At 40.1% G+C, this 19,640-nt stretch overlaps 1 protein-coding gene and 1 non-coding gene across 2 annotated transcripts; both read right to left on the reverse strand.

Moving 5' to 3' along the window:
• Window positions 1-1,253: 1,253 nt before the first annotated feature.
• HSPA9 (heat shock protein family A (Hsp70) member 9) lies at window positions 1,254-18,408 on the reverse strand. Its single transcript, XM_072630416.1, has 17 exons — window positions 18,117-18,408; window positions 16,024-16,082; window positions 15,845-15,932; window positions 11,923-12,104; window positions 10,598-10,722; window positions 9,513-9,586; window positions 9,318-9,424; window positions 8,660-8,822; window positions 8,092-8,184; window positions 6,447-6,656; window positions 5,359-5,586; window positions 4,361-4,465; window positions 3,851-3,968; window positions 3,142-3,236; window positions 2,569-2,661; window positions 2,300-2,440; window positions 1,254-1,976 (listed from the first exon to the last, which is right to left on the reverse strand). The coding sequence occupies exons 1-17, from the start codon at window positions 18,192-18,194 to the stop codon at window positions 1,899-1,901; spliced, it is 2,037 nt and encodes a 678-aa protein (XP_072486517.1). The 5' UTR covers window positions 18,195-18,408; the 3' UTR covers window positions 1,254-1,898.
• Window positions 4,808-4,876, reverse strand: LOC140521840 (small nucleolar RNA SNORD63). Its single transcript, XR_011973122.1, has one exon. It is a non-coding gene; the product is annotated as a small nucleolar RNA SNORD63 (small nucleolar RNA).
• Window positions 18,409-19,640: the final 1,232 nt, after the last annotated feature.

Here is a 19,640-nt window from a genome sequence, read left to right on the forward strand (position 1 = left end):
GCAGCTTCTGTCATCAGTTATCAACCCAAGTAGCACTCCCAATACGACAAAAATGAAAATCACCCTTTTGTAATCTGACCTTCCCTCACTAGTTTCGGTGCATTGTGACTTTAAGTGCCAAGTTATTTGCATAGAACTGCTATACTTACATTCATGCTCTTAACTGTCTTTACTTATTCTTTTTTAAAAACCTAAGTTGTTGAGCTCCCTGCACATGGTTTCTTCTGACAATTCTCTCACTTTCCATTAGAGAACTGTTTCCCATTGTGCCTTCAGCATTTTCTTCTATCCCACCTCAGCTGAAAAGTTCCTCTGTAGAATTTAACTTCATTGGATCCTTCCTTTGCTTCTATCTACTCTTCTCAAAACCTGGGACAGATCAATATCTCAAAAGCAAATACTAGGGAGTGGTCACTTCTCCCAAAAGATCCTATTATTTTCATGGAATAAGCATTCCTATTAGATAAAACACCTTTATGCAAATAATTACTGGATCTATCTATGTCCATCTCCTTAAGTTCCAGGATTAGATTACTGACTGCCCTCATTTTATATGGGGGGACCTCAAACTCACCATGTAAAAACAAAATTATCCCCAAACTTCCCACCCCCCACCACCCTTTTCCAGTAACCAACTCATACATTAATCCCTTTCTCTCCTGAACATTCCTGATTACCTCTTACCTCTTCTTAGCTTCAAGGCTTGTATGAATTCTCTACAGGAATCTTTTTGTACTAGTGCTCCCTTTCTGTTGAATTTTAGTTCCTTGAGGTCAGGACCTGTTTTTCGTGTTTGTATCACCACTGAGTCTTCCCTGAGAGTTCTGGCTATGTTGGCTACTTAACAGTGACTTCATTCCACCTTCTCATGGATACAAAGCCCAATCATAGGGAAATAATAACTTCCCAAATGTGAATGCAATGAGGTCTTAACTATCTCATCTTCTGCAGACTGGTGAACAGGCTACCTCTGCTAGAATCTAGACTACCTAGGATCTTCACTTCCAGCATTCCACAAGAATCTTAGTGAATAAGTCTCCAAATGCACATAACCATGGTGCAGTGAGGAAAAAAGGTTAGACAAAATGTTCAAGTTGATCCTGAGGCTGAAAACTGTCACTAAAAAAACTTTTTGTGGTCACTAGAAAGTAGTCCCTTTTAATTATTTCACACTGACCACACTGAGTTTTCTATTAAGTTACTTAGATGCTAGCTGGCTAGTTAGGGCCCCTTCACAAAAAAACAAAACAACGTTGTTTTCATATTTATTTTTCTTAAAAAATCCAGAATGGATCAAAAGAACAATTATCAAGGAAGTAGGTACCCAAAGCAAAAGCTGGAAGGTGAAGAAAACAATGCTTTGGGCAAATTTGAAGAGTCTCATTAATCACCTTGTTTCAAATGGAACAGTTCTAGATTAGATTATCTAGTTTCTCCCTTCTCTGGCAATAAGCTAGCCCTGCATGGACTATGGATAAGGAGTCCCATCAGTCACAGCTGATCATATTTGGTTAACTAAGGACCTGTCCCTATGGAGTCTTTTAAGGATTATGGTCCCCTGCCCTCAATTCTGTGACATGTCACTGCAGCAGACAACTGTGTCAAGCCCTTGTAATGATCAGTGAATTCCCCCCTGCCCCTTACATGCAGCTGGAAAATAAAGATAGGCTGGGGGTGAACATTTAGAACTCTGTATTATCTGAATTACCTGTCAAATGATAATTAGCTAATACACTCACTAGATTTATACATTAAGAAAATTATATATAGAATACTGCAAAAACACAGTAAGACTGAAGTTTGCCCATTTCTGCTCAGGAAGGTCCTTGTGCCCCTTTGTTCCCAAGCTTCACAAATGTTTTCCCAATTTCTGCTCCAGTCAAGGTCAACTGGTGATATTACTGCTTCCCCTCCTTCTGATCTTCCTTCTGTTCCCCAGAAGTAGAACTTCCAGATCCTTCTCTCTCAGCTGCCATCTACAAAGGAAATATTTGTAAAATTGTTAAAACTAAAGCCCCAATCCTATCTGCACTGTAACTTTCTTTTAGCTAATATAACTTCAATTTCATGTCTTTCTTCTTGTCCTAACCCTTCTAATGCCCCACTTACATCATCCTACAGTTTATTTCCCAAGAAGGGAAAGACTCAGTTGTTAACAAAAACTGGCAGGTCTTCTCCCTTAGCTAAATTCAACCATAAGAAATTACATTAGTCACTCTGCCTCTGGGGCTTCCCCATTCATTGTCATCCTTAACAGAGCTCAAAAAACGAAACAACCCCTCCTCCCCAAACTCCATACCTTTTTATATGCCATTTCAAAGAGCTTTAATGATGCTTGCTGCAGAGTAGATGCTGCTTGCCTGATGTTTTCCCCTGTTTCGCTATCTTTGCGAGCCAAGAGTTCTCTCATTCTAGAGATTTCTTCTTTTAGTTTATTGCACTAAAGGAAAAAAAATTGTAAACACACATGGAATTATTGGTCTATATACATTCTCACTTTCTCCTTGCTTCTCGTCATTACCAAAACAGTACTTTTTAGATGGACTTTGGTTTAAAAATACAACTCACCTCATCTGCTGGAAGTTGGTCTTTGAATTCTTCCATCTTTGTTTCAGTATCATGAATAATTCCTTCTGCCATATTGACAGCTTCTACACGTTCCTGAGTGAGATATTAAGCCCCAGTGTTAGAGTGAAATGTTAGTGCATGCACTTCCAACTGATCTAGCAAATGTAAGTAGCAAAAAATGGCTTTTGAGAAGACAGCAGAAAATATGAAAGACAAATACCAGTTCCATAATTTCCTCAGTATAATTAGCAGAGCCCTCCATCCATGCGATTTACTGTCTTTAGAATAATCCAGGCCAGCTGTAACATCTACCATGACAAGCTGCCTTTTTGGTTCCATATTATTATTAAAGGAAGTATTTATTTTAAGGCAAAAACCACTCCCTCCCAAAAGTAGAGACAATCAGCTACAGGAGATCAAAGTAGCAGCATTACTATGCACTACAGTAGTCTGAGATGACTTCAGGAGGATTGATTAAAAGGTTGGTAGCATAATGGATTGGCAAAAAGGAAAGGGAAACAGATAAAACCAACAGGAAAATAAACAAAATAAGAATAAAATGAAAGCAATTACTTTCTTCCTTCTGTCTTCCTCAGCATACTTCTCTGCATTCTTAACCATATTCTCAATGTCATCTTTGCTTAATCCACCGGAAGACTGGATCACAACTATAGTAAGAAAAAGAGGATACAAGCATTATTTTAAAAGCATATTTACACATTAAATGGTGAAGTTTCCTTTTCCTTGTATTCAGTATTTCAAAAAGGTAGATGGCATTGTTCATTTGACTTTAAGCCTAAGTAGTCTAGTTTGAAATCAACACCAACACCCAGTATAGGTGATCAATCACTGGCATATGGAAAAAGAAATGGCAAACTACTCTAGAATTTTTGCTAATGAAGTCATGGAAGAGCTGGACACAACTAAAACAACCAAACAACAAAAAAGCAAGCAATATATTGCAGTCCAAACAAGTTTTGACTTTGAGGTAAACCAACCCTAAACTTTTACATCAGAAAGAAAGTTTCAAGTGGCTATAAAGTTCAATGCCTGACACCTGGTTCTGCTATGATCAAAAAGTCCATGGATTCAACTACCTCATAGTCAAGCCACTACCAGACAGGTCTGAAGCACATCTTTACCTCTTAGCATCAATGAGCTAACAGGAGGCAAGAACAAAACTCACTAGTATCTGAAACTGGAGGTTAGAGGGAAACTACAGCCAAACTTTGTTCTTCCATCTACTTTTTATAAACAGTATGATGAAGACAAGTAAACTCACTTTGTTGTTCACGTCCTGTGCCTTTATCCTTTGCAGAAACATGTACAATCCCATTAGCATCAATGTCAAATGTGACTTCAATCTGTGGAACTCCACGTGGGGCTGGTGGAATTCCAATCTGAAATATGACCAAAACCTTAGAGTAAGCTCACAACAGAAAGGTACTCATATTTTCCATTCCCAATTCTATTCACTGCTCTTGTAAATAACTGATTCAGTAAGAGACAAGAGAAGGTTTCTAAAAGGTTAGGATGTTCAGATGACGGGGGTGGAGATCCATTCCGCTGCTAATTGCCAAACCGTGCTCTGGGGAAACCAAAAATAGTTTGCCAGTTAATGACAAATATCACCTCTCTCTCCAATTTACAGGTTGTTCTTTTGATTCTGTTATTTACAAACTCCTGGGTGAAGTCTCATAACAACTAGATTTTATGGGTGGCAGTCTAAGCTTACTCAGGAGAGAAATTACTCTGTGGACTACAGGGCTTTTCTAGTTTCAGGATCACACACCAAAGTAAACTGTCCAAGAAGCTTGTTGTCTGCAGCCATTTCTCTCTCTCCTTGGCACACTTTAATTTCCACTTGTGTCTGACCATCAGCAGCTGTAGAAAACACCTATGGGGAAAGGAGACAAGTCAATGAACAGAGACGAGCTCAAAGGCTCCCTTTTCTCCTCTATTCTTCATGAAAAGGAAAAGTCCAAATGTACCCTGTGTATATGCCAGTTTCTTCCCTGCTGGGAATGGAATTGTTTAGGAATGCAATAAGACAACCAGCAGCTACTTCAGCGTTGAGATGCCAGTCAAAAATGTAGTATGATTGTGGAAGAAACGAGGATAAAATGCAAGATATGAGTGAAATTCACAGAGGAGCCATTTGGGGAAACATACATGCTTATTAATTTTTAGTCAAGGACCTAGAGAAATACTTTTAGCGGATTAATTTTAAAAACTACTTTGTGCTCAGTTTTAGAAGTTACCACATTTTTTTCTTCAGAATGAAGGGTTGTCAGAAACATCACAGCACAAATACAAGAACAGTTTTAGTTTCTTAGAAACTCTTGAGTATATAGGACATCAAAGGTGGGAGGAATAAAGAAAATCATCCCAACAGCTCCTGCCAATTAAACTCAAAAGGTTTTTTCCCCTCCCCCTGCCCAACTACAATAGTTACCTTACAGATGGTCCCTTACAAACTCCTTTGTACTCTACCCTATCAAAGGCCCAATGCACACTGACACAGCCTCTATAGCTTTCCTCTCATCCCTACCCCCACAAAGCAACATACACTGCTGCTGGTCACCAAGAAAGGGAAGAATTTCTAGGCAAGGCCAGGCTACCTCAGGAAATTTCAGAAATAGGAAAACTGTAATGGGAATAACAGACTAATTCTTAACTGCGTAGGGCTATCAACCAAGAAGAATGCTTTCTTGGCAAAGACCAGAACAGTCTAAAGCTACCTTCTTCCACAAAGTAAAGAGCTTTAACGTAGGTTGGAGATGTTCTTACCTGGCTCTTCTTAGTTGGAATAGTTGTGTTCCTATTGATTAGTTTGGTGAAGACACCTCCTAATGTCTCAATGCCCAGAGAAAGGGGAGTGACATCCAGAAGCAGCACATCTGTGACATCACCAGCTAACACGCCACCTTGAATGGCAGCTCCCATAGCCACAGCCTCATCAGGATTGACAGCTTTACTAGGGGCCCGGCCAAAGAGCTCTTGTACTGTCTGCTGAACCTAGGGCCAAGGAAAAAGTATGATCACTCATGGAATCACTCACCTTTCATCAGAATTACAGAAATGAGGGTGAAGGGAAGGTGGGAAAAGAAGTTATACCAATATTTCAATTTCTCTCAAATATGAGGGGCTTTCTGACACAAGCCTTTATTTAAAAGTTTTCAGGTTATGATTGAGTTCTCACTGACTCATTATAATGATAAAAAAAAAATGGGCAAAAGTGATTCTTTATAAAGCTTATATAATGATACAAAATTTCAAATGGCTGTTTTGTGGTAATGGAGGGGAGAGTGTACTGGCTTCATGTTTAAAACCAAATTTGACTGTACGATTTACTTTGTAATTTTTCTAATTCATCATTTTCCAAAGAAAAATTAATCTTTACAAATCAACCTCTATTCTCTCCCAAACTGCTTCTAAACCAGCAAAGGAACAGTATATAGCTCCAGCAAGTACTTGGTGTTCTCTACAACAGTCTCTTCAGAATGAGGCACTGATGACAAAATAGATCCCTGTACAGATAGATACCCTTGCTAAAGAGAAAGAATGACAAGATCCACCCCTCCCCTCATGTCATGGCAGCAGGCCAGAACTCAAAGGTGGTAACGCATCCTAATAGCCACCCCAATTCGAAAAGGTCAATTTTACTTTGGCTCAATATGTAGAGAACTCCAGCATGGGGAACAAGATCCCCTGAAAATCCCCCAATATTTAAATTCTTTATTTCCTGCCCTCCAGGCCCCCTCTTTAAAAGACTTATTCTTTCTTGAACTTGCCCTTCTAAACCCTGAAGATTATAAGGTTTATTAGGATTGCTAAAATATCCCCCATTCAAAGGACCACCAGCTACTCTGTAATACCTTGGGCATTCTGCTCATGCCACCAACTAGGATGACTTCTCCAATGTCACTCTTGTTGACTTCAGCATCTTGCATGGCCTTTTGGCACGGGGCAATAGTCCTCTTGATGAGATCAGTGACAATGCCCTCAAACTGAGCTCGAGTTAGTTTCATGTTCAAGTGCTTGGGCCCAGAAGCATCCATAGTCAAATATGGCAAGTTGATGTCAGTCTGCAAAATTAACATTCAATGTGAGCAGAAAAAGCCAGTGGTAAAGTGCTTACAACAAAAGTAGAATACGATTACTTAGAAAGTCACACAGATCTTACAAAGTTGGAATACAATTTCCATTGAACTATGTGGCAGTGAGTTCAGAGATGTAATTTCCAATTGTCCTTGGTTCTTTCAGCATAGAAATGCCTCAGGAAATTTGGAATTAGGTCATAAAACAGCTCCAGCAAAGAATCAAACATAACATAACCAAAATCAGAGTCACAAGGATTGATTTGTAGGCAAAAGCAGGAGTTAGAATGCTAATTTCTTATGTTGCCAAGGGTAAAATAATTCTGCTTTAAATCACACACTACCAAACACTGCCTTTTATCTTTAAGGTGGATGTTTAGTCCTTAGCATAATAAGCATGAGGACTGAGAAAATATACGTTCTGCCACGTTCATCCCAAGAATTGTAGGCGATGTTAAAACTGCATGGCCACAATTATATATAAGCTTATATTCTGGACTGTGTATTGTGGCTGCTATCTCTCTCTCTCTCTTTTCCACCCTAAATATCAATACAGAATGGATTAAAACCCAGCATGAACTTAATGTCAAGAAAATGCAACATGAAGGAGGCAACATTGTCTGATAAACTTAAGATGACGAAGACTGGGTTCTGAATCCTTCCTTAGTCAATTACTAGTGGTGATCTTGGGCTAGTCACAACTCAATTTCTCTGTCCCTACAAAATGGGGGTAGTAATATCTACCACCCAGGGTTGTACCAACCTACCTTTGTCCACTTTGCTCTAAGGATGATGTATGATAGGAACTGATGACTATTCTTTGCAGTCAAGACTTCCCCCCCCCATTTAAACAATCTCATTCTTCCTTAGGGGCTTTCACAGAATAGTTAAAGACTGAAAGCTTACAAGGCAGGAACCATATCCAGTACATTTTATGTAGCTCTGTGGACAATTAGTACTCAATCACAGTATAATTCTTTCTGTATTAAAAAGGGAACTTTTTTTTTTTTTAGTAATATCTAAAAGTTAAGGGAATAATAAGTTTTAGCCCTCAGGCCTGGTTCCAGTGACTATAAAGGCAGAAATGGCAGAGAATGCATAACTTCGGCCTACATTCTGTTTCTAAAATATAAAAAGAAAAACTGTTAAAGTGCATCTATTTAGATGGGGATGACAATTTACTTGAGGTACAATGATGTAGTTAAGACACAAAAGTCATTGCAATAAGTTTATTTTCAAACAAATTCTGATTGTCAGTTCACAAAGGCCTGTAGTACTAAAAATCGTTACTCATAGTCATATCAGTAACATCTGAGCTCACTGCTATTTTGAACAATTCAATCCAATAAACAAAACTCCTGATCTGGGGGTTTAAAAAAGTTCAATCAGTTCATCAAAATGATTGGGGATTCATTTCTCTCACCTGCACAGAAGAAGAAAGCTCACACTTGGCCTTCTCAGAGGCCTCCCGTACTCTTTGAAGAGCCATATTGTCTTTGGTCAGGTCAAGTCCTGTCTAAAAGACAACCATACAACATATAAACTGAAGCACCCATTATTTCAATTAAAGACTTTTTACATTACCTTCAGTATTCCATATCCCTTTCCCCTCTCAAGTATCATCCCTTACAACAAAGAATTTAAGGAAAATAAAAAAAAGACTGCCTCATACTTTTATCATTATGTGTCATCTTTTCATTTCTATGCTTCAATTTCCTGATCTGTGAAACTGGAGTGGGTAAGGAGGATTGGACCAGGTGACCTCCCAGGTCTTTTCCAGCTTCACTAAGCTTAAAGGTGGGAGGGGAGATATATAGGGCACTAAATAACTGTTTAGTGGGTTTTTTTTGGTACCAAGATTCTTTTAATTACAAGTAGCTGCCAAGACAACATTGTTCCAGCTCTTGTTCACAAACCAACTAATTTTACTAAGTAATATTCTAAAATGTGCAAGACTCTTTAAAGTAACATTTGTCAAACTGGTCACCAACCTCTCTCTTGAACTCCTTCACAATGTGCTGGAGCAAGGCCTGGTCAAAGTCTTCACCACCAAGGAAAGTGTCCCCATTGGTAGATTTCACCTCAAAGACACCTTTCTGAATTTCCAGGATAGAAATATCAAAAGTTCCACCACCTAAGTCATACACAGCAATGCTTTAAAGAGGGAAAAAAAAGGACATTTTAGTAAAAGTGGACCTAGTAAATGGGGGGATGTGAAGCTATTTTACTGAGTATAAAAGGTCAAAATATTTTTGTTAAAAATATAACGTAAATAATAATTTATTTCTGACTCTGGTAGTTTTACCAGGTGCTCAATAAAAAAAAAAAAAGAAACCCACTATATTAGGAGCAAATGAATGTTGACAATATCCAATCACACTTTTAGATATTCAACATGTACCAACAGAATTTACATCATCTAAAAATTCTCTCCTGCTGCTTCTGAAAGATTCAATTTTCCTAAAATGAAAAACACAGTATGTACACACACTCGCACTGGGATCTGATTATGTCCTAGGAAAGGGAAAATTTTTAGCCTAACTGCAAATTTCAAACACCAAAGGAGCACAAATGAGTATATATACAAGTGTTCCCATAGATCAGACAACTCAAATCTTTTATCTTTTTGGGGCAAGGGACCTTGCTTACATTTTGTCTTCAGATTTGTCTAAGCCATAAGCCAAGGCAGCAGCTGTAGGCTCGTTAATCACTCGAAGTACATTTAGGCCAGATATCTGCCCAGCATCTTTGGTGGCCTAGAAAGGAAAAAACAAACAAAAATCCCAAACTCTACATTGTTCACTTTAAAGTTTCACTGATTTTCATGAGTCTGTGTGACCTCACCTGTCGCTGAGAATCATTGAAATAAGCAGGCACAGTGATCACGGCATTTTTTGCTGAATGTCCTAGATAGTTTTCTGGAAAAGAATCAAAGAACTGAAATCAATGGGGGCATTTTATTTGAGCTACACAACAATTTCTTAATGTGTTATCCATACAAGATATACTCAGACTAAACAATCACTCCTATGTGACTCTCTGAGGCAATTAAAACAGTAAAGACTTGGGAAAAAAACAGTTTAAAGCTTTTATTTGTAAGTTACAAGACTGAGACTCTGATTCAGTGATTCCATTGCTATAACATTATCCTTGAAATACAATGAAAGTAATTTAAAGACCTACCTATTCAAAGGATACATAACTGCTATATTTAAAGTTGTGGCTTCTATGTACAATGGTCTGAGATTTAGAAATATATATTAATATAATGAAATATTTTATTACTATAAAAATGTGAAGAACCAAAGTTCATTATATTAGTTAATTAGTTGGACTGTTAGATATTAGTCCTAAAATTTCTTCTTTAATTTGAATTTTATTATTTTTGATATCTTTTTATTCCTCAACCCCTCCCCCTACCTCAGGACAAAATATAAGTTCAGTTCAACCATAAAGATTTAATTTCTTTTAAAGTTAATACAAATTTCTTAAAATGGGAAATCCTCTTCCTCAAACTCTGTTCCAAAAGAATCATGAACAAGGTCTCAGAGATGTTATCGTTAGAACCTATTTCTAAAATAACAACCCCACCTACTGGGGGAAACAGGAAAAGAAAAACTGACTGACTAGCTGACTAGATTATCAAAATCAGCAAACTCTGACAAATTTTTTAATTTATGAAGGCTATACCAAGGACAAGATTAACAAAATACAGAATGAAGGTATGATGTTACTAACAGGACTGAGGTTATATATTTGTGATTTTGCTCTAAATTTTTTTTTATTAATAAATGGGAAAGAAAACCAACAACAATCTACAAAATGAAGTCTCACAAACATTAGTTACCCGCATTTTAGCCCAGTTAAAAGGGATAAACACAATAAGGCTTTCTGAGTCTTTGTTTTTAAATCAGTTATCAACTACCTACCTGCAGTCTCCTTCATCTTCATCAACACAAATGCACCTATCTGACTTGGGGAATATAGCTTCCCATGGGCCTCTACCCAGGCATCACCATTGGAGGAACGGATAATTTTGAAAGGAACATTTTTACTGCAAGACACAAGAATTTGTGTTTAACTGAGAAAACTTGCTAGGACAATTCTTTCACCAAGTGCCTATCAAGGGCATGTCTGCAAGCAAACTAATATTCTCTTTAAGTTAACACAGACTTAAAATAGACTTCAAAAGGTCTAATCAAAAGTGCCCACAAGGGCAAAATTCAAGACACTTCACTGTCAGCGTTCATATGTCAAGACTTATCCACTACTCCCTAAAGGAACCACTTATTTTAACATCTGAGACAGACCCAATTAGAAGTAAATACTACTCATGAAGTGTGTATAGAGAGCCCAGCAAACAGTGGATCAACAGGTAAAATCTATTTTTTCTCTGCATATGTAATCAAACGTTATTCACATGATCTAGAAGCATACAGTCCTAGACAAACTTTAAAAATCGAAACATACAGCAAAGATAAAAAAAGACAATGTAGACACGTATCACTGCTCAAAAAGCTTTATAGATCACAACCATTTGGATTGGTACTTTTTTAGAGTTAGTTGATACTTTAACACAATATCTACCTAAACAATTCTCAGGTTTTTTGGGTCCTGAGTAGCAATCTGCAAATGAATTTGACTCAAATATTTATTAAGCACTGTGTTAAGAGAATAGATGATAAAGAAGCAAAATGAAAAATACAGCCCTTGACCTCAAGGAATTTAAACTCAACTAGAGAATCTAACACTTAAACACAGTTAAGGGGAAGACAATTTGCTAAGAGGATGAGCACTAATAACTAAGGAATAAAAACCATCAGAAATGGCAGATACAGAACAGAGGATTTACACACAGAAGTGAAAGGAACCTTAAATGTCATCTAGTCCAACCCCCCAATTTTAAACAGTAAACTGCAGACCAGAAGGTGACTTGGTTACCATTCAAATAATGTGTGGCAAGAAAAAAATTCAAAACCAGGCCCTATGACTCCAAACGGAGTGCTCTTTCACCTGCACCACGCTGCTGAGTTTTGAAGGAAGTTAAGGATTCTCTCAGGCAGAGGTGCATTCCAGACACTGAAGGCTTTAAAAAACAGCACTCAATGGTCACAGTAGAATGAAGATTAGAAACTGAAGATAGTGCAGATAAAGAAAAAACAGAGTCAAAGGTGACTCAGATGATGAAAATTTTAGTGACTGAGAAGGAATTCCGGGTGAGGGAGTTGGGAAAGGGAAGAGAGTTAATACTCACATGTCTTTCTGCACTTCAGGATCATCGAATCGACGGCCAATGAGGCGCTTGGTAGCATAGAATGTGTTGTGTGGGTTGGTGACTGCCTGGCGTTTGGCAGGCATGCCAACAAGGCGCTCGTTATCTGCTGTGAAGGCTACAACTGAGGGAGTGGTTCTGGCACCTTCAGCATTTTCCAACACCTAAAACCTCAAGGTGGTACACCCATAAGAATCCACTGAATGAAGAGTCTCCATGTAAAAGACAGCAAACTTTATATGGAAAACCCACACGAAAACTGACTTAATTTACAAAAACACCTCAAAAACCCTTCAAAATTAACAAGAGTGGTGGTTAATCACTGCTTTTTAAAAATTACAAACTGATTAAAAAATCTTGTGGGTTGGGGGAGATTATCTGCTAACAAGTTGGGTAATTAAGATGTTTATGAGGTCCCTGTCTTGCCTTTCAACAATTCCAGTGACTGCTATGTGATTTTTAAAAACCATTTAAATCCTTAAAGTCTTCAAAGAAATACACTAATCAGAAATAACTTTCCTGTTCTTATTCTGTACAGAATCCTCCACTGAATAAATGTCAAAAGCACAGTCTCTCTGACGACTCAAATGAATCCCTAAATAATTTTTTTTTTTGGCAGGGAGGAAAAAAGGAGACAACCTACAATTTTACTGCAAAAGGGAACCCTAATGAGAACTCCCTCTACCACAGAAGATCAGCATCTGACCTGTAATTTAGTAATAAGACTATTAAGCAACTTGCCTTCAGGATCACAAAGCCCATGTGTCAAAGGCAGGACTTCTAATAGCTGACAGAGGCCTTCTCCATATCCACTATAACAGGCTGCCTCTCTAAATATTTTTACTTCTAACAATATCACACACTGAAGTTAGGAGAAAAAAATGCCAGTAAAAAATGGGAAAATCAAGTAAGATTAGTTCTGGGTAAGATGATCCTCCTCTGGTGAGGAACAAACAAGTCTTCATAAATTCAAGGGAGTCCAATTTCTTTTGGGAGAAGGTAAACTGGGAGACTCACAGGCAGTGGGGCTTAATGAAAGCAGTCTTCAAGGACTCACTGAGCTCAGGAACTAGGGCAAATATCTAAGAATAATCAATACAGGGAAAGCTTCAGGGAGATGACCAAAATGAGTTAAGAAATGGCTTCTTCTTAAAAGGATGGCTGATAAGGTAGATTCAGAAGAAAAAGAATGGATAAAAGGTCAGGGCGCAGCATTTATATTAAGAAGGCATACTGGAAAAAAAGTGGGAGATGTATGGGAAGGTGAAAATGACTATTTAGGTAAAAATCAAAGGGGAGAAAACTAAGTGCCAGTGAAATAAGAAGTTGGAGATGGAATACGGAGTTTGGGAAATAGAACGCAAGTCTGGCACAGAAGTATGATATAGCGGTGACAAATTTCAATTATCTGGACATCAGCTGGAGCTCTCCAACAAAACAGAGCAACTAATGACCTCCTGGCTTGTCTTAGAGATAATTTTATCCTTTCAAAAAGTGGAGGAACCAACCAAGGAAATTCTATTTTGGATCTGAAAGTCATTAACAGAGGAAGAAATGGCAGCTGAAGTGGAAATGTTGGGAGATCCAGTGTAGGGAGTAGTTAATTTAGAGTTAGTGACAGAGGAAGGATAGGATTGCACGGACTAAAAAACATTTCAGGACAAGTCTGCCCAGAATGGGAAATGTTAATGAATGAAATTCAGAAGCTATAAAGTGAAATAACTTCAAAGAAGAAAAATGGTGTTTGTTTGAAAAGATCATCAAGAATGGCACAGTCCTATAAAAACAGTACTAAGAAAGTCAAAAAAACTTCAGAATGAATGGCAACTGGCAAGGAAGACCTACGAACAAAAAGATATTTTTTAAGTTATATTGGAATAAAAAGCAGATCAAAGGTGGGGAGGATGGAATAACTGACAGAGCAAAGACAAAAATGGTCAATTGTTTGCTTGGATTTTGGAGGGACAACACAATTAATTAAATGATGGTGGTTTTTCTCCTTGGATGTACGCTGATAGCCAAGATTAAGGAGATGGTGAGTTCAAGCCACCTGGCCCAAATGAACTACATGCTCAGGTCCTAAATAAAACGACAGATGTGACTGTTGAGCCACTGAAAGTATTTCAAAGATCATGGGAAAATGGGTGAAGCACAATAACAAAGGAGAATGGCAAACATATCAATTTTAAAAAAAACCTAGGGTGGTTGGCAAACGTCTTTTAGAGTGAGCCAGTACGGCTTCATCAAGAGCTGTTCAAATCAAATCAGATGTCTTATTTCTTTTTTTAAACAGGTTTACTACATTTTAAGAAGGAGAATGCTATGGATATAGTCTGCCTAGATTCTAGCAAAGCTTGTTGGTAAAGTGTCTTGTACTATTCTAGGGAAGAAAATGGAATAGATACACCTTAGATGATAATACAGTCAGATGAATTCAGAACTGGCTGGACAGCTACACAGAGTTAATGGTTCAATGTCCACATGTCAGGAGTTCCCCAGGATTGTACTCTAGAGATCTGTACTTGGTCTTGAACTGTACTGCTTGTCATTTTTGTCAACGACCCAGAGAAACGCATCGTTTCTCTCTCAATAAGCTGGGATCTTTATGTTCAGTTTAGCGGCCCCATTTCTCTTTGAGTCTGACACCACTATTGGAGATGACCCAAAGGATGGATAGTTAACACATATGATGACAGAACTGGAATGAAAAAAGGTAATGCAGGGCACGAATACTGGGCTGAATCCATTAAGATTAAATTTAATAGAGAAATACTGTTTAACATTTTGATAAAAAAACAAAACCTCAAACGTCTAAGGGAGAGGAGATATGAGTAGACAGATTTGAAAAAGATGGGGGTGGGTTGGTGAACTGAAAACTCAATGAATAAGCACTGAATGGAAGCCAAAAAAGCTAATGCAACTCTTGCCTTATTAAGAGGAGCTCAACTTCCAGGAACAGGGAGGTGATAGTCTTACTGTGCTCTACTCTTGTTAGATCTCATCTAGAATACTGTGTTAAGTTCTGGCTACCATGGCTTATGGACATTATAGGGTGGAAGCAAATGCCTATAAGTAAGCAATTAGGATGGTGAAGGGTCTCAACCCAATGTCATATGTCATGTTTGGCCCTAGAGGCAAAATCAGGAGCATCTGGTAAAATTACAAGGAGGCCAGTTTAAGTTTTATGTCAGAAAAACTTATTAATGATCAGAGCAATCCAAGTGGAATAGGCTGCCCTGAGAAGAGGGTTCCCTCTACCTGGACGTCTTTAAGCAGAGGCTGCATGGCTATTCATTGAGTTCATTCCAGCGAAGATTTCTTTCCCATACAGTTAGGTTGGATTCTAAAGGAGTTTGAAATCTCTTCTAATTCTCATACAATTTCATTTAAAAGGGAGGGAAGTGAAATTAGCCCAAACCGTTAGATTAAGACACACACTAGGACTTTGTTCTGCTCCTCCAGCGCTGCCTGCATCTTCCCTAACCAAAGGAGCTGCAAATACAGGCCACTGCTCACAAGGAATGCCATTCTCACTACTGGTACTCACAGGCATGTGCCCTGCCAGAAAACCAGAGGCATATCTATTCATAAAGAAGGGTACATTTCTATTTTCCTTTGTGGGAAAAACTGTTTTAAGTTCATGGGTGACTAAAAAGCTAGGAAGATAGAAGGAAAAAACTTAGAAGAAACTTTAACACCATACCACTACTAATAGAGATTACCTGTAAAGTGGAATGAATTAATTCATGACCTTAAGAGTTTCATTCAAAAGTCATGCTAGCAATTCAAAACTCTCAGTACCCATGCTAAATCTATAAAGCAAAAACAAAAAACCCAAAACTCAAGCATCTATTCTGCATACAAAATTAGTACCTAGGGTAAATATCAAGGTACAAAAACTCACCTTTGCTTGTTTCCCTTCCATTACTGCCACACAGGAATTAGTTGTACCCAAGTCAATACCAATAACAGCCCCCTTGATTGCCTCAGATCTGCAAAACACATATAAAACAATGCCAATTACAAATGTCAACCAGAAATTTAGTACTGACTTCCTTCCAATGCAAATTCTGATACACTTACGCATAGTCTCTCCTTGAAATGATTCGAAAAGCCTCATGACTAAGACCATTCCAGCCATCCTTTGAAGGAAAAAAACAGATTATTAACACAGACAATAAAAACCACCTTACATGGAAATACTGAACCTGAGCACTTAATTGTTTATAGACAAGCAAAATTAAGTCCAGAGAGGATCTGGAATTTCAAGGACTAGAACCCAGGACAAGGACCCAGTGGAAAGACACAGTCTTGCCACTACAGCACTAATTTTAACACAGAACAATTTTTGCCACAAATTTATTACTGCCCAACGTAACATAAGGACTGGTATTATTTTTTTCTTTGTATGCCCAGCAAGTAGGCACTTAAAAGATCTGTTGAACTAAACCATTCTTACACCATTGTGACTGTTCAGGTTGCAGATCCTTCATTTGTACAGTATTTGTCTATGTGGTATTACAAGCTAAATACAAAGGTGAAAAAAGAAACATTCAAAGGAAGCTTACAAATCTGATAAATTAGCCGGAATTAATATTTCAGGAACAAGGTCATTCTACATGAAAGCAAAATGGGTTAAGAAAATTTCAACTTGATTTCCACCAGCAAATGCAAATCTGACTATGGTCCTGCACCATAGAGGTTTAAGTGATTCTAAGCCACTTCTTCTGACCTTGTGACACAACTGGTTAGGACTAGGATTTATCTGGTAGAGTCAAAGAGGTGGGAGGTGGGTGGGTGGAGAGCAAAGAAATCCCCAGAATGGCCTCCAAAGTTTGTCTAACTCGCAAACCCTAGATGAGTAAGATCCTTGCAATCCTGCCTCAGACTGGAAGCCAATTCCTTATAACCCACGTGAATAGATATAAAGAAAACAAATATTTCTTTGGACGCATTATTTCCTATGAAATAACTGCAATTAGAATCCTTTTTAACTTTTCCTACAACATAGTACAGGAAGCCAATACAAATCCCTTAAGTTTTGTCTGAAAAGAAATCACAACAGCTATTTTATGGAAACTGCCGAAGGAATGGGGAGAAGGCAGATGCCAAACACTCAGACCAGACCACAGGAAAGGCTTCAGGAATCATTTCGATCAACACCACATTTGGCCTAAAATAAATCTGGCGTCGGGGAAGGGAGGACTTGTCTATGACCTAACGGTCGGTTAGTGACATAACCAGGACTAGAACCCAGATTTACCGACCCCCACCCAATCCACAGTTGCTCTGCCCTCCCCCCCATCGCTCCAGAGCCGATAGTGGCCAAGGAGCCGAATGAAAGGGACGAAATCCATGGGAGATCAGGCTTTAGAGGATGGGACGGCCCTTAGCTCCTGGTTACCTCCATGAGCGGGTGGTGCCTTTCTCACCTGCAGCTAAGTGACCTCCTGGATGACACACACCCTTTAAGGCCCACACCCCCTAATTCAAGGGCCCAGGGCGCTCTGAAAGGGCTTCCACCTGAGCCCTGTTACATCTCCAGATCAAAAGACCCCGGACAAGTGAGGCTAGAAAGTACAGGAGGTAGACAATCAGAACGAACTGGGTTCAAGTCCTACCAATGGAATTTTCTAGCTGTGTGACCCTGTTTCCCTTAAATTAAATTAACTCTCGGTTTTCTCTACCGTAAGATACGGAAAAAACACCCTCCTCGCAGCTATTTCGCAGCTCTCCCCCTCCGAGTACTCTTACGTGAAACGCTCCAGTCCCGCTACCGGGGCGTCAGTTATCGCTCTCCCGGGCCCGCAGGCCGGAGCTGACCCTCGCGGCTTCTCTTCAACCCGGGCCTCCAGGAGGCGGCGGAAAAGCCGGCCGTGACTCAGCAGGGCCCCACGGGTGGCCGGGCTCCTCCGCGGTTACAGCGGGGGTTGGAAGGGTCCTGCCCCTCCCTCCCCACCGACCGTCTCCGCTTCCCTCCCTTCCCGGTCAGCTTTTTCTCTCTTCGTCTTTTCCTTCCCAGCGGGGACGGAAGATCCCATCGCGACCGCTAGCTCTCGGTGTCTCTGGAATCCCGGCTCGGCCAGCCCTTGGCCCTCTCACGTCCCCTGAAGGCCTAAAAAAACCGCTATCCCCTAAGGCCCTAAAGCCAGGGCGGACCGCAGTAAGCCACTCACCTGGCGCAGGCTGGCCACCGGGCCCCGGCAGGCGGCTCCGGCGAGCCGGGCAACGGCGGTGCGGCTGGCGCTGAGCATGGCGGGTGGGCGCGCTGGGGTCGGAGGCAAAACGGACCGAGGGGGCCGGGAGGTGCGCAGCACAGCGGTCTCGGCTCTTCTGGAAACCTCTAACCACGTGGGGGGTGGGGGCGGGGGCTGGGTCACTGCGTCCCGCAAGACCGCTCTCTCCCGGGGGAGCCCAAGTAGGAGCCTGAACGTAAAGCTTCATGTTGTGACTTCTCGGAGCTAGAATGTCCAGGTATCCGAGACATGGTTTGATTGAGAGAAAGGACAAACTAATTTTTTTGGATGTATATCAGGGCGTCTTGCTCGGGAGAGAGCTTGCAAAACTAGCTCAATTATGTAGGCACTACTTTAGACACCTTGGGTCCTCGTCGACCGGGAAGACTCAAGGTCACACTGGATAAAATGCGAATCTCTTACAGTCGTCTTGCGTCAGGTACGTGGGAGGAGGGGGTCATTGCGCCTGCGCAGCCGGCAACGGCGCTACCGCCATCGGCGCATGTGCGCAGGAAGAGGAAGAGGAAGAGAGAAGGGGGTGGGACGGTAAGAGATCTATTCTGAATTTCGTTGGCTGTCGTCGGCGCGTGGCTCTCTGGGAAGTGTGGCGTCTTGGAGAAGCCTGGGGCGCGCGCAGGTTTAGTAAGCCGGCGTTATCCTGTCTCGTCTTGGCTGGCCGCCATTTTACTGTAGAATTTTAAAGAAGCCAGTGACCTAGTGAGGATCAGTTGTCGTGCTTTCCGGTTACACAAATATAAACGATCTCAGGTCTTTTAAACGAATTGTGTGCAATTTCTTTCCTTGGTTCAAACGAGCATTTCCTTCTTACTTCCAACAAGCATTAGCCTGTTATGTGCCAGGCACAGTGCCGGATACAAAGACCTAAGACATGCAAGATAAATCACATGAGGGTGGAAAGGCCTCAGAAAGTGCCTGTTGTAGAGGAGCTGAGCCTTGAAGGAAGTGGAGGGAATTTCAAGACTCCGAGTCAAGGAAAGAATGCAAGCCAGGCTTGGGGGTCGGCAGGGGGGCAGTCAGTACAAAAGCGCAGAGGTGAGAAATGAAAAATCCTCTATGGAGAATTAGCAAGTAGGCCAGGTCAGGTTGTCTAGAAATTCAGAGCTTTGTTCATACGGAGAATGGGTATGTGAGAAACATGGTCACTTTAAATAAACAAAACTTTTACTTGTGAAGTCAGGAAAGCATTAATTTTTATGTTCAGTGGACTTGTACATTTGTTTGGACCAATGCCAGTTTTTTTATGCTCTGTTTCCAATTCAAATTTCCTGCCTGCCTCTCGTTGATCTGCACTCCAGGTGCACCCCTCCCGAGGTGGGCCACATTCCTCATTTTCTTTATAGAATGACATGATATAAATTCTTTTAAAGGAATTCCGTTAACTGATGTACAGTCCTTCTGGTATTGACCTGAAAGTTTGGCTAAAGAGGCCAGCAGACTAAATGA

This window comes from Notamacropus eugenii, chromosome 1 (genome assembly GCF_028372415.1).
Source record: "Notamacropus eugenii isolate mMacEug1 chromosome 1, mMacEug1.pri_v2, whole genome shotgun sequence".
NCBI classification, from domain to species: Eukaryota; Metazoa; Chordata; class Mammalia; order Diprotodontia; family Macropodidae; genus Notamacropus; species Notamacropus eugenii.